The following is a 20576-nucleotide window of genomic DNA, read 5'->3' as shown; positions in this document are numbered from 1 at the left end:
TCCCCAGTGGTGTCTAACCCTCCCTCCTCTGCAGTCTAAACCTAACCCTCCATCCCCTGCAGCCTAACCCTATCCCTCCCCGGTGGTGCCAAACCCTAACCCAACCCTCCTTCCCCCGCAGCCTAACCCTAACCATCTCCAGTGCTGCCTAACCCTCCCTTCTCTGTAGTCTAACCCTAACCCTCCCCAGTGGGGCCTAACCATAACCTCCCACCTCGCAGCCTAACTTCCCATCCCCCCACAGCCTAAACCTATCCTCCCCACCCCTGCAGCCTGGTCCTAACCCAGCCCGCAATACTTTGTGTTGGGATGTCGACAGTTGGTATTCCGGCACCAGCATTTTGATCTATGTTGAAGTCCTAGTGCCAGTCTTCTGGCTAGTATCGGGATTCCATGTCAGCATTTCGACAGCTGGGATCCCGATCGCTGGTATGGTGACTGGAACCCGTATATAGTGTAAATAGTGCTATAGCTAACAAATTCTATCCTGACAAACTCTGGGCCAATGCCCCCTTAGCACCTTCATGTGATGATGCCAACCAGCCCATTATCACTGGGACAATGGGTGAATTACTATACACTAATTCTAGTACCACAAATTACACTGATCCAATGAGAACAAAATTACACTGTTCAAATGAATTCAATGTAAACACTTCCCCAATATAACACTGCCCAAATGTCCACAGTTTTACATTTCCAAGATCACTGCCATATATATAGTTTTGATAGCTATCATTTTATAATACATTGATGACCAGAATATTACATTGCCCCAATATTATAGTACCAAAATGTTCACAATCCTACACTTCCTTATCACAGAAAATTATATTGTCTCGATGACCAGAATATTACAGTGCCTGAGTGACCAGAAAGTTATACATTCCCAATTATCACAACATTAATGCCCTAATTACAATATAAATCCACCCTAATGACCAAAATGTCACACAGCCTCGTAGAGCAAAAATAACATTGTCTCAATAACCTTGCTATGTGGAAGAATATTGTTATATTAGAAGCACAGAGAAATTCATAACCATATAACAGCACCAGGTCAAAGTCTGAAGACATTCCATAGGATCCCTGAACTCGGATTGACTTCTATAATAAGTATTAATACTATAATAAGGGTACATTATTCCTTATAATATATGGCTTTTAATTTGAAAAAAGCAAGATGCTTGTAGTGATATTCTTCATATTCATGTATGTTGTACCATCTAACTCCGTTATTTTCAAAATGGTCCATGATACAAAAATAATATCACTGATTAAAATAAGGTTATATTTATTTTTATATTTACTGAATAGTCAGAACTACTTATCAACTATACAAGGACATAATTTTAACTGTAGTTAAAATATTCTTGAAATACTTTCAGTATGTGTACTGCACATGATGATGGTTTTAATGCTTGTGTTGATTGTGCCACTAATACACATTCAGTCTTCACAGACTTGCCCAGGTACAGTAAGTAACACATTAGACACAGAAGACAGACATAAAAGAAACATCTCGAAAGAGCAATTTAATTAACATAAATAATCAAAGGGTCAAGATTTTATCACTGAAATCTCAAGAGTTGTGATAACCAGATCAGGCTGGTATTTAAAACCTGCGTGCCCTCACACAGAGAGCCATGTGGTAGCAGTGGACAGCACAATGTTGTTCCAAATCTTGCAGCTCATTGTTATATTTTATGTTGCTATTGATGCAGAAGGGAGACATGTCAAAGCCAGAGGAAGAACCAAGCATCACATGACCGAGCATCAGCAACACTCTGGAAAAGGGAAAGAAACATCTTGGAATTTTGTGCTGCATGACACCTTTCTGGAAAAGGAACATGCCAAATCAGAAGTAAGTGAAAATAATCCAGAGAAAAACAAAGCTTCCAAATTAAAGCTTTTAGCGAAAGACTCCAAAGGAGTAAGAACTGTGCAGACTATGGATTTGTCTAGGATGACGGGCCATAGTAGAACCAGAAAGAACTCTTTCTCTGCTCATTCTTTCAATATAAGAAATGTAGATGTGCATGAAAAGTATGCCAAAAAGTCTTGGGACTATTTCGTATATAAACTGAATGGAGCCACGGAAGACTTTATCTATCCAGTTAAAACACAAGAAATACAACAGGAAGTGTGTAAAACAGTACCATTCTTCCAGGTAAGTGACTATCCATTACTTATATTACACTGTGGCTATGTGTATTTTGTCCATCTTTTAAAAATGCACTCAGTTCGTACAGAATTTATGCTAAATACTGTAATTACATTTATTTTTTGTACAAGCTTTGGTTAACATACCTTGAATTTAAATTCAAACAATTAGTTTTGTAATAAACAGTACATACTATCATATTCCAAGTCACAAACTCTTTGCAACCAAATAAAAATACTCACATAGCACATTTCTCCCATGAGACTGTGGGTCTTAGATTTAGATGTGGCTTTTTTCTGCCTCTACTTGCACTATTCTTGGTGCACACGCGCGTGTTTTTAAACTGTGCTCCTTGCCACTAGGGTACTGTATTTATTATCTGCACTGTACAGGTATTAAATGAAAGCTGCATGTATTGTGTTATGGTTTGAAGCTTCTTTGGTACTCACTGAACCCAAAATGTCCAGTTATATACCAGCCGCATATGCAGGGTCAGATTAACAATGGGGCAGATAAGACTACAGCTCCAGGCCTCCACACAACCCAATCCCAAATCTTGACCGCATGCTTAATAGGCCTTAAAATTTAATTTATTTTAGAGATGAGCGGGTTCGGTTTCTCTGAATCCGAACCCGCCAGAACTTCATGTTTTTTTTCACGGGTCCGAGCGACTCGGATCTTCCCGCCTTGCTCGGTTAACCCGAGCGCGCCCGAACGTCATCATGACGCTGTCGGATTCTCGCGAGGCTCGGATTCTATCGCGAGACTCGGATTCTATATAAGGAGCCGCGCGTCGCCGCCATTTTCACACGTGCATTGAGATTGATAGGGAGAGGACGTGGCTGGCGTCCTCTCCGTTTAGAATTAGAATAGATTAGAGAGACACTTGATTTACTAATTTTGGGGAGCATTAGGAGTACTCAGTAGTGTACAGTGCAGAGTTTTGCTGATAGTGACCAGTGACCACCACTTTTATTTATAATCCGTTCTCTGCCTGAAAAAAGCGATACACAGCACACAGTGACTCAGTCACATACCATATCTGTGTGCACTGCTCAGGCTCAGGCCAGTGTGCTGCATCATCTATTATCTATATATAATATTATATATATCTGTCTGACTGCTCAGCTCACACAGCTTATAATTGTGGGGGAGACTGGGGAGCACTACTGCAGTGCCAGTTATAGGTTATAGCAGGAGCCAGGAGTACATAATATATTATATAGTGAGTGACCACCAGACACACAGTGCAGTTTATTTAATATATCCGTTCTCTGCCTGAAAAAAGCGATACACACAGTGACTCAGTCAGTCACATACCATATCTGTGTGCACTGCTCAGGCTCAGGCCAGTGTGCTGCATCATCTATATATATATTATATATCTGTCTGACTGCTCAGCTCACACAGCTTATAATTGTGGGGGAGACTGGGGAGCACTACTGCAGTGCCAGTTATAGGTTATAGCAGGAGCCAGGAGTACATAATATTATATTAAAATTAAACAGTGCACACTTTTGCTGCAGGAGTGCCACTGCCAGTGTGACTAGTGACCAGTGACCTGACCACCAGTATATAATATTAGTAGTATACTATCTCTTTATCAACCAGTCTATATTAGCAGCAGACACAGTACAGTGCGGTAGTTCACGGCTGTGGCTACCTCTGTGTCGGCACTCGGCAGCCCGTCCATAATTGTATATACCACCTAACCGTGGTTTTTTTTTCTTTCTTTATACATACATACTAGTTACGAGTATACTATCTCTTTATCAACCAGTCTATATATTAGCAGCAGACACAGTACAGTGCGGTAGTTCACGGCTGTGGCTACCTCTGTGTCGGCACTCGGCAGCCCGTCCATAATTGTATATACCACCTAACCGTGGTTTTTTTTTCTTTCTTTATACATACATACTAGTTACGAGTATACTATCTCTTTATCAACCAGTCTATATTAGCAGCAGACACAGTACAGTGCGGTAGTTCACGGCTGTGGCTACCTCTGTGTCGGCACTCGGCAGCCCGTCCATAATTGTATATACCACCTAACCGTGGGTTTTTTTTCTTTCTTTATACATACATACTAGTTACGAGTATACTATCTCTTTATCAACCAGTCTATATATTAGCAGCAGACACAGTACAGTGCGGTAGTTCACGGCTGTGGCTACCTCTGTGTCGGCACTCGGCAGCCCGTCCATAATTGTATATACCACCTAACCGTGGTTTTTTTTTCTTTCTTTATACATACATACTAGTTACGAGTATACTATCTCTTTATCAACCAGTCTATATATTAGCAGCAGACACAGTACAGTGCGGTAGTTCACGGCTGTGGCTACCTCTGTGTCGGCACTCGGCAGCCCGTCCATAATTGTATATACCACCTAACCGTGGTTTTTTTTTCTTTCTTTATACATACATACTAGTTACGAGTATACTATCTCTTTATCAACCAGTCTATATATTAGCAGCAGACACAGTACAGTGCGGTAGTTCACGGCTGTGGCTACCTCTGTGTCGGCACTCGGCAGCCCGTCCATAATTGTATATACCACCTAACCGTGGTTTTTTTTTCTTTCTTTATACATACATACTAGTTACGAGTATACTATCTCTTTATCAACCAGTCTATATATTAGCAGCAGACACAGTACAGTGCGGTAGTTCACGGCTGTGGCTACCTCTGTGTCGGCACTCGGCAGCCCGTCCATAATTGTATATACCACCTAACCGTGGTTTTTTTTTCTTTCTTTATACATACATACTAGTTACGAGTATACTATCTCTTTATCAACCAGTCTATATATTAGCAGCAGACACAGTACAGTGCGGTAGTTCACGGCTGTGGCTACCTCTGTGTCGGCACTCGGCAGCCCGTCCATAATTGTATATACCACCTAACCGTGTTTTTTTTTTCTTTCTTTATACATACATACTAGTTACGAGTATACTATCTCTTTATCAACCAGTCTATATATTAGCAGCAGACACAGTACAGTGCGGTAGTTCACGGCTGTGGCTACCTCTGTGTCGGCACTCGGCAGCCCGTCCATAATTGTATATACCACCTAACCGTGGTTTTTTTTTCTTTCTTTATACATACATACTAGTTACGAGTATACTATCTCTTTATCAACCAGTCTATATATTAGCAGCAGACACAGTACAGTGCGGTAGTTCACGGCTGTGGCTACCTCTGTGTCGGCACTCGGCAGCCCGTCCATAATTGTATATACCACCTAACCGTGGTTTTTTTTTCTTTCTTTATACATACATACTAGTTACGAGTATACTATCTCTTTATCAACCAGTCTATATATTAGCAGCAGACACAGTACAGTGCGGTAGTTCACGGCTGTGGCTACCTCTGTGTCGGCACTCGGCAGCCCGTCCATAATTGTATACTAGTATCCAATCCATCCATCTCCATTGTTTACCTGAGGTGCCTTTTAGTTGTGCCTATTAAAATATGGAGAACAAAAATGTTGAGGTTCCAAAATTAGGGAAAGATCAAGATCCACTTCCACCTCGTGCTGAAGCTGCTGCCACTAGTCATGGCCGAGACGATGAAATGCCAGCAACGTCGTCTGCCAAGGCCGATGCCCAATGGCATAGTACAGAGCATGTCAAAACCAAAACACCAAATATCAGTAAAAAAAGGACTCCAAAACCTAAAATAAAATTGTCGGAGGAGAAGCGTAAACTTGCCAATATGCCATTTACCACACGGAGTGGCAAGGAACGGCTGAGGCCCTGGCCTATGTTCATGGCTAGTGGTTCAGCTTCACATGAGGATGGAAGCACTCAGCCTCTCGCTAGAAAACTGAAAAGACTCAAGCTGGCAAAAGCACCGCAAAGAACTGTGCATTCTTTGAAATCCCAAATCCACAAGGAGAGTCCAATTGTGTCGGTTGCGATGCCTGACCTTCCCAACACTGGACGTGAAGAGCATGCGCCTTCCACCATTTGCACGCCCCCTGCAAGTGCTGGAAGGAGCACCCGCAGTCCAGTTCCTGATAGTCAGATTGAAGATGTCAGTGTTGAAGTACACCAGGATGAGGAGGATATGGGTGTTGCTGGCGCTGGGGAGGAAATTGACCAGGAGGATTCTGATGGTGAGGTGGTTTGTTTAAGTCAGGCACCCGGGGAGACACCTGTTGTCCGTGGGAGGAATATGGCCGTTGACATGCCAGGTGAAAATACCAAAAAAATCAGCTCTTCGGTGTGGAGGTATTTCACCAGAAATGCGGACAACAGGTGTCAAGCCGTGTGTTCCCTTTGTCAAGCTGTAATAAGTAGGGGTAAGGACGTTAACCACCTCGGAACATCCTCCCTTATACGTCACCTGCAGCGCATTCATAATAAGTCAGTGACAAGTTCAAAAACTTTGGGTGACAGCGGAAGCAGTCCACTGACCAGTAAATCCCTTCCTCTTGTAACCAAGCTCACGCAAACCACCCCACCAACTCCCTCAGTGTCAATTTCCTCCTTCCCCAGGAATGCCAATAGTCCTGCAGGCCATGTCACTGGCAATTCTGACGAGTCCTCTCCTGCCTGGGATTCCTCCGATGCATCCTTGCGTGTAACGCCTACTGCTGCTGGCGCTGCTGTTGTTGCCGCTGGGAGTCGATGGTCATCCCAGAGGGGAAGTCGTAAGCCCACTTGTACTACTTCCAGTAAGCAATTGACTGTTCAACAGTCCTTTGCGAGGAAGATGAAATATCACAGCAGTCATCCTACTGCAAAGCGGATAACTGAGTCCTTGACAACTATGTTGGTGTTAGACGTGCGTCCGGTATCCGCCGTTAGTTCACAGGGAACTAGACAATTTATTGAGGCAGTGTGCCCCCGTTACCAAATACCATCTAGGTTCCACTTCTCTAGGCAGGCGATACCGAGAATGTACACGGACGTCAGAAAAAGACTCACCAGTGTCCTAAAAAATGCAGTTGTACCCAATGTCCACTTAACCACGGACATGTGGACAAGTGGAGCAGGGCAGGGTCAGGACTATATGACTGTGACAGCCCACTGGGTAGATGTATGGACTCCCGCCGCAAGAACAGCAGCGGCGGCACCAGTAGCAGCATCTCGCAAACGCCAACTCTTTCCTAGGCAGGCTACGCTTTGTATCACCGCTTTCCAGAATACGCACACAGCTGAAAACCTCTTACGGCAACTGAGGAAGATCATCGCGGAATGGCTTACCCCAATTGGACTCTCCTGTGGATTTGTGGCATCGGACAACGCCAGCAATATTGTGTGTGCATTAAATATGGGCAAATTCCAGCACGTCCCATGTTTTGCACATACCTTGAATTTGGTGGTGCAGAATTTTTTAAAAAACGACAGGGGCGTGCAAGAGATGCTGTCGGTGGCCAGAAAAATTGCGGGACACTTTCGGCGTACAGGCACCACGTACAGAAGACTGGAGCACCACCAAAAACTACTGAACCTGCCCTGCCATCATCTGAAGCAAGAAGTGGTAACGAGGTGGAATTCAACCCTCTATATGCTTCAGAGGTTGGAGGAGCAGCAAAAGGCCATTCAAGCCTATACAATTGAGCACGATATAGGAGATGGAATGCACCTGTCTCAAGTGCAGTGGAGAATGATTTCAACGTTGTGCAAGGTTCTGATGCCCTTTGAACTTGCCACACGTGAAGTCAGTTCAGACACTGCCAGCCTGAGTCAGGTCATTCCCCTCATCAGGCTTTTGCAGAAGAAGCTGGAGGCATTGAAGAAGGAGCTAAAAGGGAGCGATTCCGCTAGGCATGTGGGACTTGTGGATGCAGCCCTTAATTCGCTTAACAAGGATTCACGGGTGGTCAATCTGTTGAAATCAGAGCACTACATTTTGGCCACCGTGCTCGATCCTAGATTTAAAGCCTACCTTGGATCTCTCTTTCCGGCAGACACAGGTCTGCTGGGGTTGAAAGACCTGCTGGTGACAAAATTGTCAAGTCAAGCGGAACGCGACCTGTCAACATCTCCTCCTTCACATTCTCCCGCAACTGGGGGTGCGAGGAAAAGGCTCAGAATTCCGAGCCCACCCGCTGGCGGTGATGCAGGGCAGTCTGGAGCGACTGCTGATGCTGACATCTGGTCCGGACTGAAGGACCTGACAACGATTACGGACATGTCGTCTACTGTCACTGCATATGATTCTCTCAACATTGATAGAATGGTGGAGGATTATATGAGTGACCGCATCCAAGTAGGCACGTCACACAGTCCGTACTTATACTGGCAGGAAAAAGAGGCAATTTGGAGGCCCTTGCACAAACTGGCTTTATTCTACCTAAGTTGCCCTCCCACAAGTGTGTACTCCGAAAGAGTGTTTAGTGCCGCCGCTCACCTTGTCAGCAATCGGCGTACGAGGTTACATCCAGAAAATGTGGAGAAGATGATGTTCATTAAAATGAATTATAATCAATTCCTCCGCGGAGACATTGACCAGCAGCAATTGCCTCCACAAAGTACACAGGGAGCTGAGATGGTGGATTCCAGTGGGGACGAATTGATAATCTGTGAGGAGGGGGATGTACACGGTGATATATCGGAGGGTGAAGATGAGGTGGACATCTTGCCTCTGTAGAGCCAGTTTGTGCAAGGAGAGATTAATTGCTTCTTTTTTGGGGGGGGTCCAAACCAACCCGTCATATCAGTCACAGTCGTGTGGCAGACCCTGTCACTGAAATGATGGGTTGGTTAAAGTGTGCATGTCCTGTTTTGTCTATACAACATAAGGGTGGGTGGGAGGGCCCAAGGACAATTCCATCTTGCACCTCTTTTTTCTTTTCTTTTTCTTTGCATCATGTGCTGATTGGGGAGGTTTTTTTTGGAAGGGACATCCTGCGTGACACTGCAGTGCCACTCCTAGATGGGCCCGGTGTTTGTGTCGGCCACTAGGGTCGCTAATCTTACTCACACAGTCAGCTACCTCATTGCGCCTCTTTTTTTCTTTGCGTCATGTGCTGTTTGGGGAGGGTTTTTTGGAAGGGACATCCTGCGTGACACTGCAGTGCCACTCCTAGATGGGCCCGGTGTTTGTGTCGGCCACTAGGGTCGCTAATCTTACTCACACAGCTACCTCATTGCGCCTCTTTTTTTCTTTGCGTCATGTGCTGTTTGGGGAGGGTTTTTTGGAAGGGCCATCCTGCGTGACACTGCAGTGCCACTCCTAGATGGGCCCGGTGTTTGTGTCGGCCACTAGGGTCGCTAATCTTACTCACACAGCTACCTCATTGCGCCTCTTTTTTTCTTTGCGTCATGTGCTGTTTGGGGAGGGTTTTTTGGAAGGGCCATCCTGCGTGACACTGCAGTGCCACTCCTAGATGGGCCCGGTGTTTGTGTCGGCCACTAGGGTCGCTAATCTTACTCACACAGCTACCTCATTGCGCCTCTTTTTTTCTTTGCGTCATGTGCTGTTTGGGGAGGGTTTTTTGGAAGGGACATCCTGCGTGACACTGCAGTGCCACTCCTAGATGGGCCCGGTGTTTGTGTCGGCCACTAGGGTCGCTTATCTTACTCACACAGCGACCTCGGTGCAAATTTTAGGACTAAAAATAATATTGTGAGGTGTGAGGTATTCAGAATAGACTGAAAATGAGTGTAAATTATGGTTTTTGAGGTTAATAATACTTTGGGATCAAAATGACCCCCAAATTCTATGATTTAAGCTGTTTTTTAGTGTTTTTTGAAAAAAACACCCGAATCCAAAACACACCCGAATCCGACAAAAAAAATTCGGTGAGGTTTTGCCAAAACGCGGTCGAACCCAAAACACGGCCGCGGAACCGAACCCAAAACCAAAACACAAAACCCGAAAAATTTCAGGCGCTCATCTCTAATTTATTTAGGATGCATTTTGCGATTCTGTTTGTGTCCAACTCTGAAAAAAGTTCCTAAAGGTGTCAGGGAGAACTTTAAAGAATTTGGAATATAATGTACAGTATGTAGCCTAAGCGAACTAGCCTATCTGCATTAGTTTGTTTGCTAGGACTCCTGACTATTGATATTCGAAAGTCACTGATGCCGCCAGGTGACACAGTGATGGTTGATACACACAAAGGCCCAGATTTATCATGCCTTAGAAAAAGATAAATTGCATGGTGATAAAGTACCAGCCAATCAGCTCCTGCCATGTCCCCGACTGGGTTTTGGAAAATGACAGTTAGGACCTGATTTGTTGGTACCTTATCTTATCACTCTGCAAAGCTTGATAAATCTGGGCCAAAGTATAAAAGAAGATTTTTAAACTATGGATAATGGAAAATACATTCTATCTGACAGTGTATTTAAGGAACTTATGCAGCTAGTAGGAAGTATCTGCAAAAGTTGTTTTTTTAAACACATAGCCCTATTAAGAAAATCTCATGATTTTGAGAAGCCATCACCTATACATAGTGAAATGAGAGGCTATTTGGCCTGACCTAGTAAAGACTGCAGCCTGTCAATTCACTAGGAGAGTTATATACCGGAGGTCCTTTAAGAATAATATATACAGTATGTAGCACTGTTCAAAAGTAAAATAATCAGCTTCATTTTAATGAATATTAGTTCAGCCCACAAAATGACTTCCTCAAAGCGTTTACGGAATAGGGGCCTAAATGTAATGTGGGCAGTGGCAAGATTTTGGCTATTAAGTCTAGCAGCTGAATTGCTAAAAGCTTGGCACTGCCCACAACTCATAGGATATTACATTTGGGCCAATGATCACATTTTATCCGCAAGATTTCAAACGATAGCTCTGAATGGAAAATAGAATTGAGTATTTACTTGATAATGATTAATCAATAGTCAATTTTGTTTTCTTTGCAGAAAGTTATACACGAGAACTGTGACAAATTGGTGATACAGAATAATCTGTGCTTTGGAATATGCAACTCTCTCTATGTACCTAACCAGAGAGACCAGCTCAACATCTGTTCTCATTGTCAGCCTTTTAAATTCACCATGAATCACCTGACGCTGAACTGCACAGGATCTAGCAATGTGGTAAAAGTTATTATGATGGTGGAAGAATGCAAGTGTGTTGTACATAGGTATATTGATCATGGGACAGTCTTTGCCAACATAGGCGTCAAGTCTTATGGAAATCAATAAGAGACAGTTCTAGTGGCAGTGGTAATCCTGAAATGCTACATTGTGATCAGGAATTTAGGTATGCTTGTTCTCTTGTAGTATTATATTCAGGGGTATTGAACAAGCTGTCAACTGAAAACAAAAATAGATAAAAAAAAGTTTTTGATGATTATGTTCAATGAGTAAACTGGAAAACATGCTCCAAGTAGGGTGTGTCGATGATTAAAAGAAAGGTTTATGTGCTTTTGAGGTAGACATCCTCCCCTTGCTTTTCTTGTACACCTGGAAACTACAAGTTAGTTTCTTGATGAGTTTTGTCACATCAGCCCAGTTACATGTGTAATGCCTGCTTACAATTCTAGCTCAATGATGTGTCTTTGATCTAGGTTAATCAGGCTATCTACTAAAAACAAACCACATATTAAATATAATACACCCTATTGGATGCCTTTGTATACAAGACAAATTACCATATATAACAATGAATACTACAGGTTGAGTATCCCTTATCCAAAATGCTTGGGACCAGAAGTATTTTGGATATGGGATTTTTCCTTATTTTGGAATAATTGCATACCATAATGAGATATCTTGGCGATGGGACCTAAATCTAAGCACAGAATACATTTATGTTACATATACACCTTATACACACAGCCTGAAGGTCATTTTAGCCAATATATTTAATAACTTTGTGCATTAAACAAAGTGTGTGTACATTCACACAATTCATTTATGTTTCATATACACCTTACACACACAGCCTGAAGGTCATTTAATACAATATTTTTAATAAATTTGTGTATTGAACAAAGTTTGTTTACATTGTGCCATCAGAAAACAAAGATTTCACTATCTCACACTCAAAAAAGTCCGTATTTCGGAATATTCCGTATTTCGGAATATTTGGATATGGGATACTCAACCTATATTATGAAGAGAATCGAACAGTTCTAATAAAAGGCTAAAATACTAGAAATTAATCAGTACCACATAAAAACACAGATAACATATATAATCTTAAATATTTGTCCAATGGTGAGATACTGTATGGATACTTTTTTTTTCCAACAACACTAAATTTCCACAGTGTCTGCTTTTAATCTGCGGAAGCTAACACACCTATTAGATGTTACCATCTGAACATGTACCCCCAGGGATACCTAAAACTACTACTATTTCTCATATTACCAACACAAGGAGACTGGCGATGTACATACCTCATCCTGCTAATAAAGATGTACATCCCAAGGTGTGATTTCATATGACTCATTACATCTCAGCCAGTCACTGAATTATTCTCAAATATCTCTATTGGAATTTATTACTGGATTTTTGCCTTAATATACTGTACCGTAGTACTGACAATCATTTCATTATATTAATGTGTGATACTTACAGGGGAACAGTGACGTGTGGTCAGATTAGGCAGGAGAGACAGAGCCTCACCTGTCATACTCCAGTACGCTCCAGTTTTAACTATAATAATTATAAGAAAAATACAACAGTATAAATATCTTTTTTTGTATTATTCTATTTATTTTTAAAACTCTGGAGTATACTGGAGTATGACAGGTGAGGCTCTGCCTACCTTGTCCGCAAATCACATATACTGGGTTCATATATGTGTGTGTAACTCTGGCTCTGATACTAGCCAGTACCTTCCCAGGCATTTACCTCACTGCACGTCAATGCAGGAGGAACCTCAGCTGACTGCGCATCTGTACAGCCAAAGGTTGCGCAGTGTGGAGGCAGTGGAGGGATGGAGATGGTTCTTTATAGCAAACTCCGAAAACGTTTGTGATCAAAGTAATGATTGGGCCCGCTACATTAACTAGTGTTTCCGCATTTGTAACAGGCCCATGATGAAAAGGCCTCTATATATGTTAATGATTAAATAGGGGATTTTACTATGTGTTCACCTCTCTTTTCCTAATATTAGTCATTGTTTGCTTATAATATATATATATATATATATATATATATATATATATATATATATATATATATATATATATATATATAGGCATCTAATGGGGTGTTGAATGTCCAGCACAGTGTACGTTTGTGTTTTTTTAGGATCAGATTTATAGGAAGATTTATTTCCTCCTTATATTATACAGATACTTATAGCTCACCCACATCTAATAATGTTAATATATTTAAATTTTGCATGACATATTATATACAAATATCACAATAACACTTCCAGTGCACTAGGAGAATTTTGATTTGTATATTAAATATGCTTTAATATTTGCAATTCATTCAAATGCAGGTGACGTGTACGCCTAGTAAGAGCTGTGGGTGTGCAGCTTGCATCTGGGCTATCTGCAGCATGTGTATGATTAGCTGTATGACAAACTTTTGTGGTTCAGATTTAATTTATTTGTGAAAAATATGTGTAATAAAGTGGCTTGCCTATAATTTCCCTTTATTTCTTGAAATAAAGAATGAATAGTGCATAATGTTTTCACATTAAAATTGATGCAAATATATACTACTGTACCCATGACAATGCGGAAACTCCTGTAAATAAAAGATAAATGGTAAGTAGTGGCATTACTTAGACCAGTGATTTTCAACCTTTTTTTTACTCGCGGCACACTGAACAATATTTTAAAATTGCCAAGGCACACCATCAGTTCCCCACATAAAAAAACAAAACACACATTGGCCCTCACAGTAAAACAAAAATCCACACATACATTGGCCTACACAGAAAAAACAATCACATTGCTCCCCACATAAATCATGTTGCTCCCTACATAAATCCTATTGCTCCACACATAAATTAATCATATTTCTCCCCACATAAATCCTATTGCTCCCCACATGAATTATTCACATTGTTCCCCCAATACATCCATAAATTCTTATTCTCCCCACATAAATCCTATTGAAATCCTATTGTTCCCCACAGGAGAAATAAAATATTTAACAAATATTATTATCAGCTGTCCTCCTCCCTGTCCCTCAGTGGCGGGGGTTGTTCATAGTGGAGTTCTGCGAATACTGAGCAGCGGGCGGTCGGGCAGGTGTGGATGTGGGTTGGCAAGGAAAGCTGTGGATGCAGGTGGGAACTGGAAGATGTGTATTCAGGCAAGTGGACTGGCTCGGTGGTGAGACGCTGCTGCCATGACCTATGATATCACATCGCTTTCAAGGCATAGGTCATGGCCGGAGCACGACTGATCCTCTAAGAAGAGCCTGGGCCAACAGTTCACTCTGAAGGTGCAGGAAGCTGCTCTGGCTCCGCGGCACACCTTGCAACTTGTCGCGGCACACTAGTGTGCCATGGCACACTGGTTGAAAAAGCCTGACTTAGACGGTAGCACCGTAGCAATGTAATATTTTAGGGGGTGATTCAGACCTGATTGCTGTGCTGCTAAAATTGTTGTCCTGCGATCAGATAGTCGCTGTCCAAGGGGAGTATATATTAGCTGTGCAAATGTGCGATCGCATGTGTACGCCGTGCTGCTAAAAAATCCCTCAGTCAGCGGCCAGCTGCCAATCCGTTTGCACCTCACTCACCATTGAATGGTTTTTCCAGTGTGTGCAGTTTGTGCACAGCCCAGGACTTACTCCTACAGTGCGATGAGAACAGGCTGATCGGGTCTGGAGCTGACGTCACACACCCTCCCTGAAAACGCTTGGGAACGCCTGTATTTTCCCTGACACTCCCAGAAAATGGCCAGTTACCACCCACAAACGTCCTCTTTCAATCAGCATGCGAATGGCTGTGCAACTGGATTTTTCGCACCAGCCTGTCACTGACCGGCGATGCCTGTTGTTGTTTGCCGACGTGCATCATTGCGGTGCATACGCAGTCTATTGCTGATCACCCGCTGTGTGAAAATGCACATAAGCGATCAGGTCTGAATCACCCCGTTAGATCAGAGGTTTTCAAACTTTTGCAGCTGAGCTCTCCCTGTTGTAAGAAACACACCTACTGTAGGTGTTGAACTTGATGACAATTGACCAGGCGGTCCTCATGAAACCTACATGTGCATAGGTGTTGGGCCTACATTATGTGTTTGGGATATTCTAAATAAACAAGCTGGCCATCTGATAATATGTTTGTATAATCTATATCAACCACTCCTCCTCTGTTGCTGCCCAATATATTGGCAGAGCTGGTTCATGGGCCGTTCGTACAGGGGCGCCACCTTTGGGACCAATGACCATACAGTTACCAAGCTCTTTCCGGAGGATGGAGGCTTATTCACCCTAGATGGGTGGTGTCCAGAGTTCTCCATGACACCCATAGAATCGAGCCCGCAAGGGGCTTTGTTGCATTGGCCCCCCTACCAGTATTATTCAGCAAACTCTGAAAATGTTGCTTTTGGATTTTGCCTGCAAATGGTGTTTGTTACCTAAGCCCCTCTCCTTCCTATATGGGAAAGAGGTCTTGAGTTTTGAAGAGAAACCCCAGTGGATCACTCCGCCACCTCCTGTGTGCCCAGCGGCTGTACGCATGCTTGACCTCTGTAGCAGTGTTACTGATAGCAGGGACAGCTACTTTTCGGAGAAGCTGTCCCAGCACTGGAGCAATGCTGAATTATCCTCTAAGAGTTCTAAGCCTTGGAGAGAGATAAAGTGGTTGGAGAGAAAGTACCAACCAACCAGCTCCGGTCATGTTCCAGGCTGTGTTTGAAAACTGACAGTTAGGAACTGATTGGCTGGTACTTTATCTCTGTCCACTTAATCTCTCTGCAAGATTTAGTACATACAGTAGGCCTCACAAGATGCTAAAAGGTAAAGCATGATAACTATTAGAAAGAAACAGAAACACTAAAGGAAAGACAGAAATAAAACATACGTGAAGGGAAAACAAAAATAAAAACACAGTATATATTTGTGTGCATACATGTTTGTGCATACATGGGCAGACTAGACAGGATAAGTGGTTTTGATCTGCCGTTAAATTCTGTTTCTATGTTTACATCATGGTGTTTACAAACAAAATAAGGGGACAGAATAAGGGATGAGAGAAAAAGAGGAAGTGGACAGAGAAAATAAGGGGGAGACAAAAAGAGATGGGAAAGGAGGGGGAAGGTAGATGGGGGAAGAGGGAGTGAGAGAGACTAGGGATGGCCTTCGGTGCGGCCCCCAACGATGGTTGCCATAAATGGCGATATTGTAAGAGGCCACCGATGACAGCCTACTATGCCATGGATGATCATGGATGGTTTCACTAACCTTTGGTCATCCCTTTATTTTGACTAGTTGGCCCATGGGCCAATCAGAACCTGAGGGCTGGACTTTGTGGGTGTCAGGGGGCAGTGCTATGCTCTGTGTCCCGACACCTTGGGAAAAAAATGTAAAAAATGGTTATGCTGTGCCATCGATGGATGGAAATCATCTAATTCTCCCCATCAATGGCACAATTATTCTTCAGCAGCCATAAACCATCGATGATTATGAATGACCTAGTGAATGAAGGGTCCTAAATAATCATATAAATATAAGTGTGTGTGTGTGTGTGTGTGTGTGTGTGTGTGTGTGTGTTACAAAACATTGCTTCAAATGCCAAAAACACTATTATTTTTCATGATGGTGAATTACATGTCTGACTTTCTAAAATGTACCTTGCTTTTTAAAAAATCGATCTAAACGTGCTGAATGTCTTGCAGTGATGCATTTCCTTTCTAGATACACCATCGAAACTTGCATCAACCCTATGGCAGGTGCAGTTTCTCCATCTGAGTAAGGCTTCCTGTGTGAGCGTCTTTGGCCTGCGACATGCCACCCCCATTACTTTGCAGGAAACCCAACTGATATACACAGACCCTGTGTCCAAATCTGTTCTGGGTCACCGTGCGGTCACATTCGGGATATACACGCAGGGTCGGACTGGCCCACAGGGGAACAGGAGAAACCACCGGTGGGTCCTACTGCCTGTGGGCCCTCCTCCTCCTCTAGGGATTAGGTTCCAGGCTGTATCCTAGTGCACTTTAATCATACATTATACATATGTTCCCTTATACTGCACAGGACTATGGGCCTTGCCCATGCACTCTCTTACACTTAGGGGGTAATTCCAAGTTGACCGCAGCAGGAAAGTTTTTAGCAGTTGGGCAAAACCATGTGCACTGCAGGGGAGGCAAATATAACATGTGCATAGAGAGTTAGATTTGGGTGGGTTATTTTGTTTCTGTGCAGGGTAAATACTGGCTGATTTATTTTTACACTGCAATTTAGATTGCAGATTGAACACACCACACCCAAATCTATCTCTTTCTGCACATGTTATATCTGTCCCCCCTGCAGTGCACATGGTTCTGCCCAATTGCTAAAAAATTTCCTGCTGCGATCAACTTGGAACTACCACCATAGCCGAGCCTCTGTGGTGGTTGGCCACACCTCCACTATTGCCTGGCCACACCCTTATGCACGGGCCCCTACCCCTGCATTACCCCGGTGGGCCCTTCTTGCCCCAGTCCGACACTGTATACACCTAGAAGATAAAACATTGGCTGTTTGTATTGCCATAGCGTGTAACGCTAAATCAGGCCCACAATCTTTAGGCTCAATTCAATAAGACCTGCCAGCAAGTGTAGCTACTATATATGCCACACTTTGGGTACCACCGGACTTGTGGATTTTTGTTTGCAGACACGAGTCTGGGACGAGAGTGGGCCATGGAGGGAATAGAGTTGCTGTAGCTGCCATTTCTACCCCTTTGCGATTGCGACTCCTCCAGTTGAACCGAGCCCCCGATGTTTAGTAGTAACTAGGTACCTGTAGCATACAATACAACTCAGGCACACTTTTATTTTGTGTGTTACATGTCACGTTGCTAGTCTATGCAGTACTTTTCATTTTATATTTAAACATTACATAATTACATAGTGCTTTTTTTTTTTTATCACGGGCATACAATGTAACATTATTGCCCAGCCCTGTTCTAAAGAGATAATGTGGAGGTTGTCCACAGCAACCACTCCGTTTCAAGCTATCATTCATTCTAGCACAGTCTAGAAAATGACAGATGCTGATTGGTTGCTATGGACAACGTCTCCACTGTATCTCTTTAGAAGTTTTGATACATAGATATTAGCACAATGTGCTGGGGCTGAGGTCATGCCTAACACCATGTTGCTATAGTGAAGGCGGCGGCGCCAGTGTGAGCGCGCAGCGTGTGTTGTGGGAGAGGCAGGCAGGGCTGCAGTTGGCTCAGCCAGTGACAGTGTGCGTGCACAGCATAGTGTGACCAGTGCGGGGCGGCGCACGCTGTGCGGCAGGGTGTAGTGTGGGAGTGTGCGTGTTGTGATGCTGCAGGAACAGGAAGCTGTGGGAGGAGGGCACATAATCATCATCACTACTGGGAAATGATACGGTGATGACTGCAGGGCCGGGAGCACAGCGGGGCAGGTGTGAGTGCACTCAGGGACTGTCTCTCGCTGAGTGGAGTCTGTGCTCGGTGAGTGCCTGCATTCATTTACCCGACGCCATGTGAGCGAGGCATACACTGCATATACCTCTATACACACGTTGCTTATGTATAGTGCCTTTGCTGTATTACACATTGATAAGGGTAATGTGGTATATGGAGCCATTACAGCCGCCTTAGGATGACTGGCTGCAGCAGCTATAGGTGTGGTAGCTGGGGCTGCTGCTCCCTGTGTCATGGAGAGGACATTCCTCTATCTGACAGGAAGCTGTGTGACATCACTGGGAGCCCCCACCTAAGTGCGGGGATACCCCCTGTAGTTCATTCTGTACAAACTTCTGAGGATTCGGAAGTTGACTTACCGCTGGGACCCCAGTGTCAGTGTCCTAATAATAATATCTTGCAGTGGACTATGATGCATGTGTGTCCATAACACTATTTAATTAACCCCAAAGAGCCACTCATATAAGCCCATCTTTTAAAAGTCGACATGTATAAATGGCATGTACTGCACTTGATGTGCCTAGTACAGAATAGAGCCCGTTGTAGTTACATGTGTTCCTGGGCAGGGAATAGTGTGCTACTGTAAATGCAACCTGCCATAGAAATAGCGTGTCACATCAGTATATGGGCAATGGCTCTAATTCCACTTATAGCCCCACCTAATTGGTTTATGGGAAATGTTTCTGCAATTCAGTAAAAATCCATATTGTCTTTAAATTTGACCTGGACATCTGTTCATGAATTTGTTCTGGTTGGGAATGTCACGGTCAGTTTTCATTTGCTTTCCATTCTTGTAGTCTGCTGCGTAACATTGACATATAAATGTACAACACAATAATAAAGAATTCCTCTATAGCTGTGTATTTTTACACTTATGACCAAGATGATTATGTAACTATATAACCATTTAGCAACTTTGACAAGTTTTGAGTAACTGAAAGGAAGTTGTGTTATTTAATTGTAACTGACATTATATATATATATATATATATATATATATATATGTGTGTATATATATATATATATATATATATATATATATATATACATAAACAGTATTTTAGAAAGCCTTTGGTACTGTAAGGATGTTGCTGAAGCTGGGTACACTATAAGATATATCGTTCCGACTCAGATTGGAACAATATATCGTACACATTGTATAGTGTGTTCCCAGCTGTTGTTCATTGAATCAGCCCATTGGATGTGCTACACGTCCAGTGGGGTGAATCCATGGCTGATAGGTGTTGTTACATGAATTGCTCTGATGATAGGTATCCTCTAAGAGTCTAACAGATACTAAAAGGTAAAACAGCAGATTGTTTAGTGTGTATGGAGGTGCAATGTATCATTACATCACATCAATGGGCATCAAATACAAATTGCACCCAAGAGATTACAGGTTTTGGTTAGTCCTTGTCTGCACACATCCCTTGCAGCTGTTTAAGGACTGTGAGCTTTATTGATCTGATGGTTGTGTATTACAATAGTAGTGTAACCTTTAGAAAAAAAGTCTACTTGGACCCATACCTGGCTCTCTAGCGAGGGAAACCTATTTTCTCTGATGTCCTAGTGGATGCTGGGAACTCCGTAAGGACCATGGGGAACAGCGGGCTCCGAAGGAGGCTGGGCACTCTAGAAAGATCTTAGACTACCTGGTGTGCACTGGCTCCTCCCACTATGACCCTCCTCCAAGCCTCAGTTAGATTTCGTGCCTGGCCGAGGTTGGATGCACACTAGGGGCTCTCCTGAGCTCTTAGAAAGTAATAGTCTTAGATTTTTTTATTTTCAGTGAGACCTGCTGGCAACAGGCTCACTGCAGCGAGGGACTAAGGGGAGAAGAAGCGAACTCGCCTGCTTGCAGCCGGATTGGGCTTCTTAGGCTACTGGACACCATTAGCTCCAGAGGGATCGACCGCAGGC

At 43.2% G+C, this 20576-nt stretch overlaps 2 protein-coding genes across 3 annotated transcripts in view; both read left to right on the top strand.

The window, feature by feature from the left end:
• Positions 1 to 1669: 1669 nt before the first annotated feature.
• Positions 1670 to 11278, top strand: CER1 (cerberus 1, DAN family BMP antagonist). The gene is made up of 2 exons (XM_063952173.1): positions 1670 to 2170; positions 10994 to 11278. The coding sequence occupies exons 1-2, from the start codon at positions 1670 to 1672 to the stop codon at positions 11276 to 11278; spliced, it is 786 nt and encodes a 261-aa protein (XP_063808243.1).
• A 7147-nt stretch (positions 11279 to 18425) lies between these two features.
• ZDHHC21 (zinc finger DHHC-type palmitoyltransferase 21) overlaps positions 18426 to 20576 on the top strand; it is a 110799-nt gene continuing 108648 nt past the window's right edge. The window contains exon 1 of one of the 2 annotated variants that reach the window (XM_063914067.1): positions 18426 to 18683. The gene's annotated coding sequence lies outside the window, so the exon portion shown is untranslated. The remainder of the gene's footprint in view (positions 18684 to 20576) is intronic. The other variant, XM_063914066.1, reaches the window with a different exon arrangement.

Source organism: Pseudophryne corroboree, chromosome 1, assembly GCF_028390025.1.
Source record: "Pseudophryne corroboree isolate aPseCor3 chromosome 1, aPseCor3.hap2, whole genome shotgun sequence".
Taxonomy (NCBI): Eukaryota; Metazoa; Chordata; class Amphibia; order Anura; family Myobatrachidae; genus Pseudophryne; species Pseudophryne corroboree.
Note: the sequence above shows the minus strand (reverse complement) of the source record. Positions and strands in the feature narration are given on the sequence as shown.

Coding starts and splice junctions, on each gene's coding strand:
- CER1 (XM_063952173.1), top strand. CDS start 1,670: ATGTTGTTCCAAATCTTGCAGCTCATTGTTATATTTTATGTTGCTATT. Junction 2,171..10,993: donor AAACAGTACCATTCTTCCAG/GTAAGTGACTAT, acceptor TTTTCTTTGCAG/AAAGTTATACACGAGAACTG.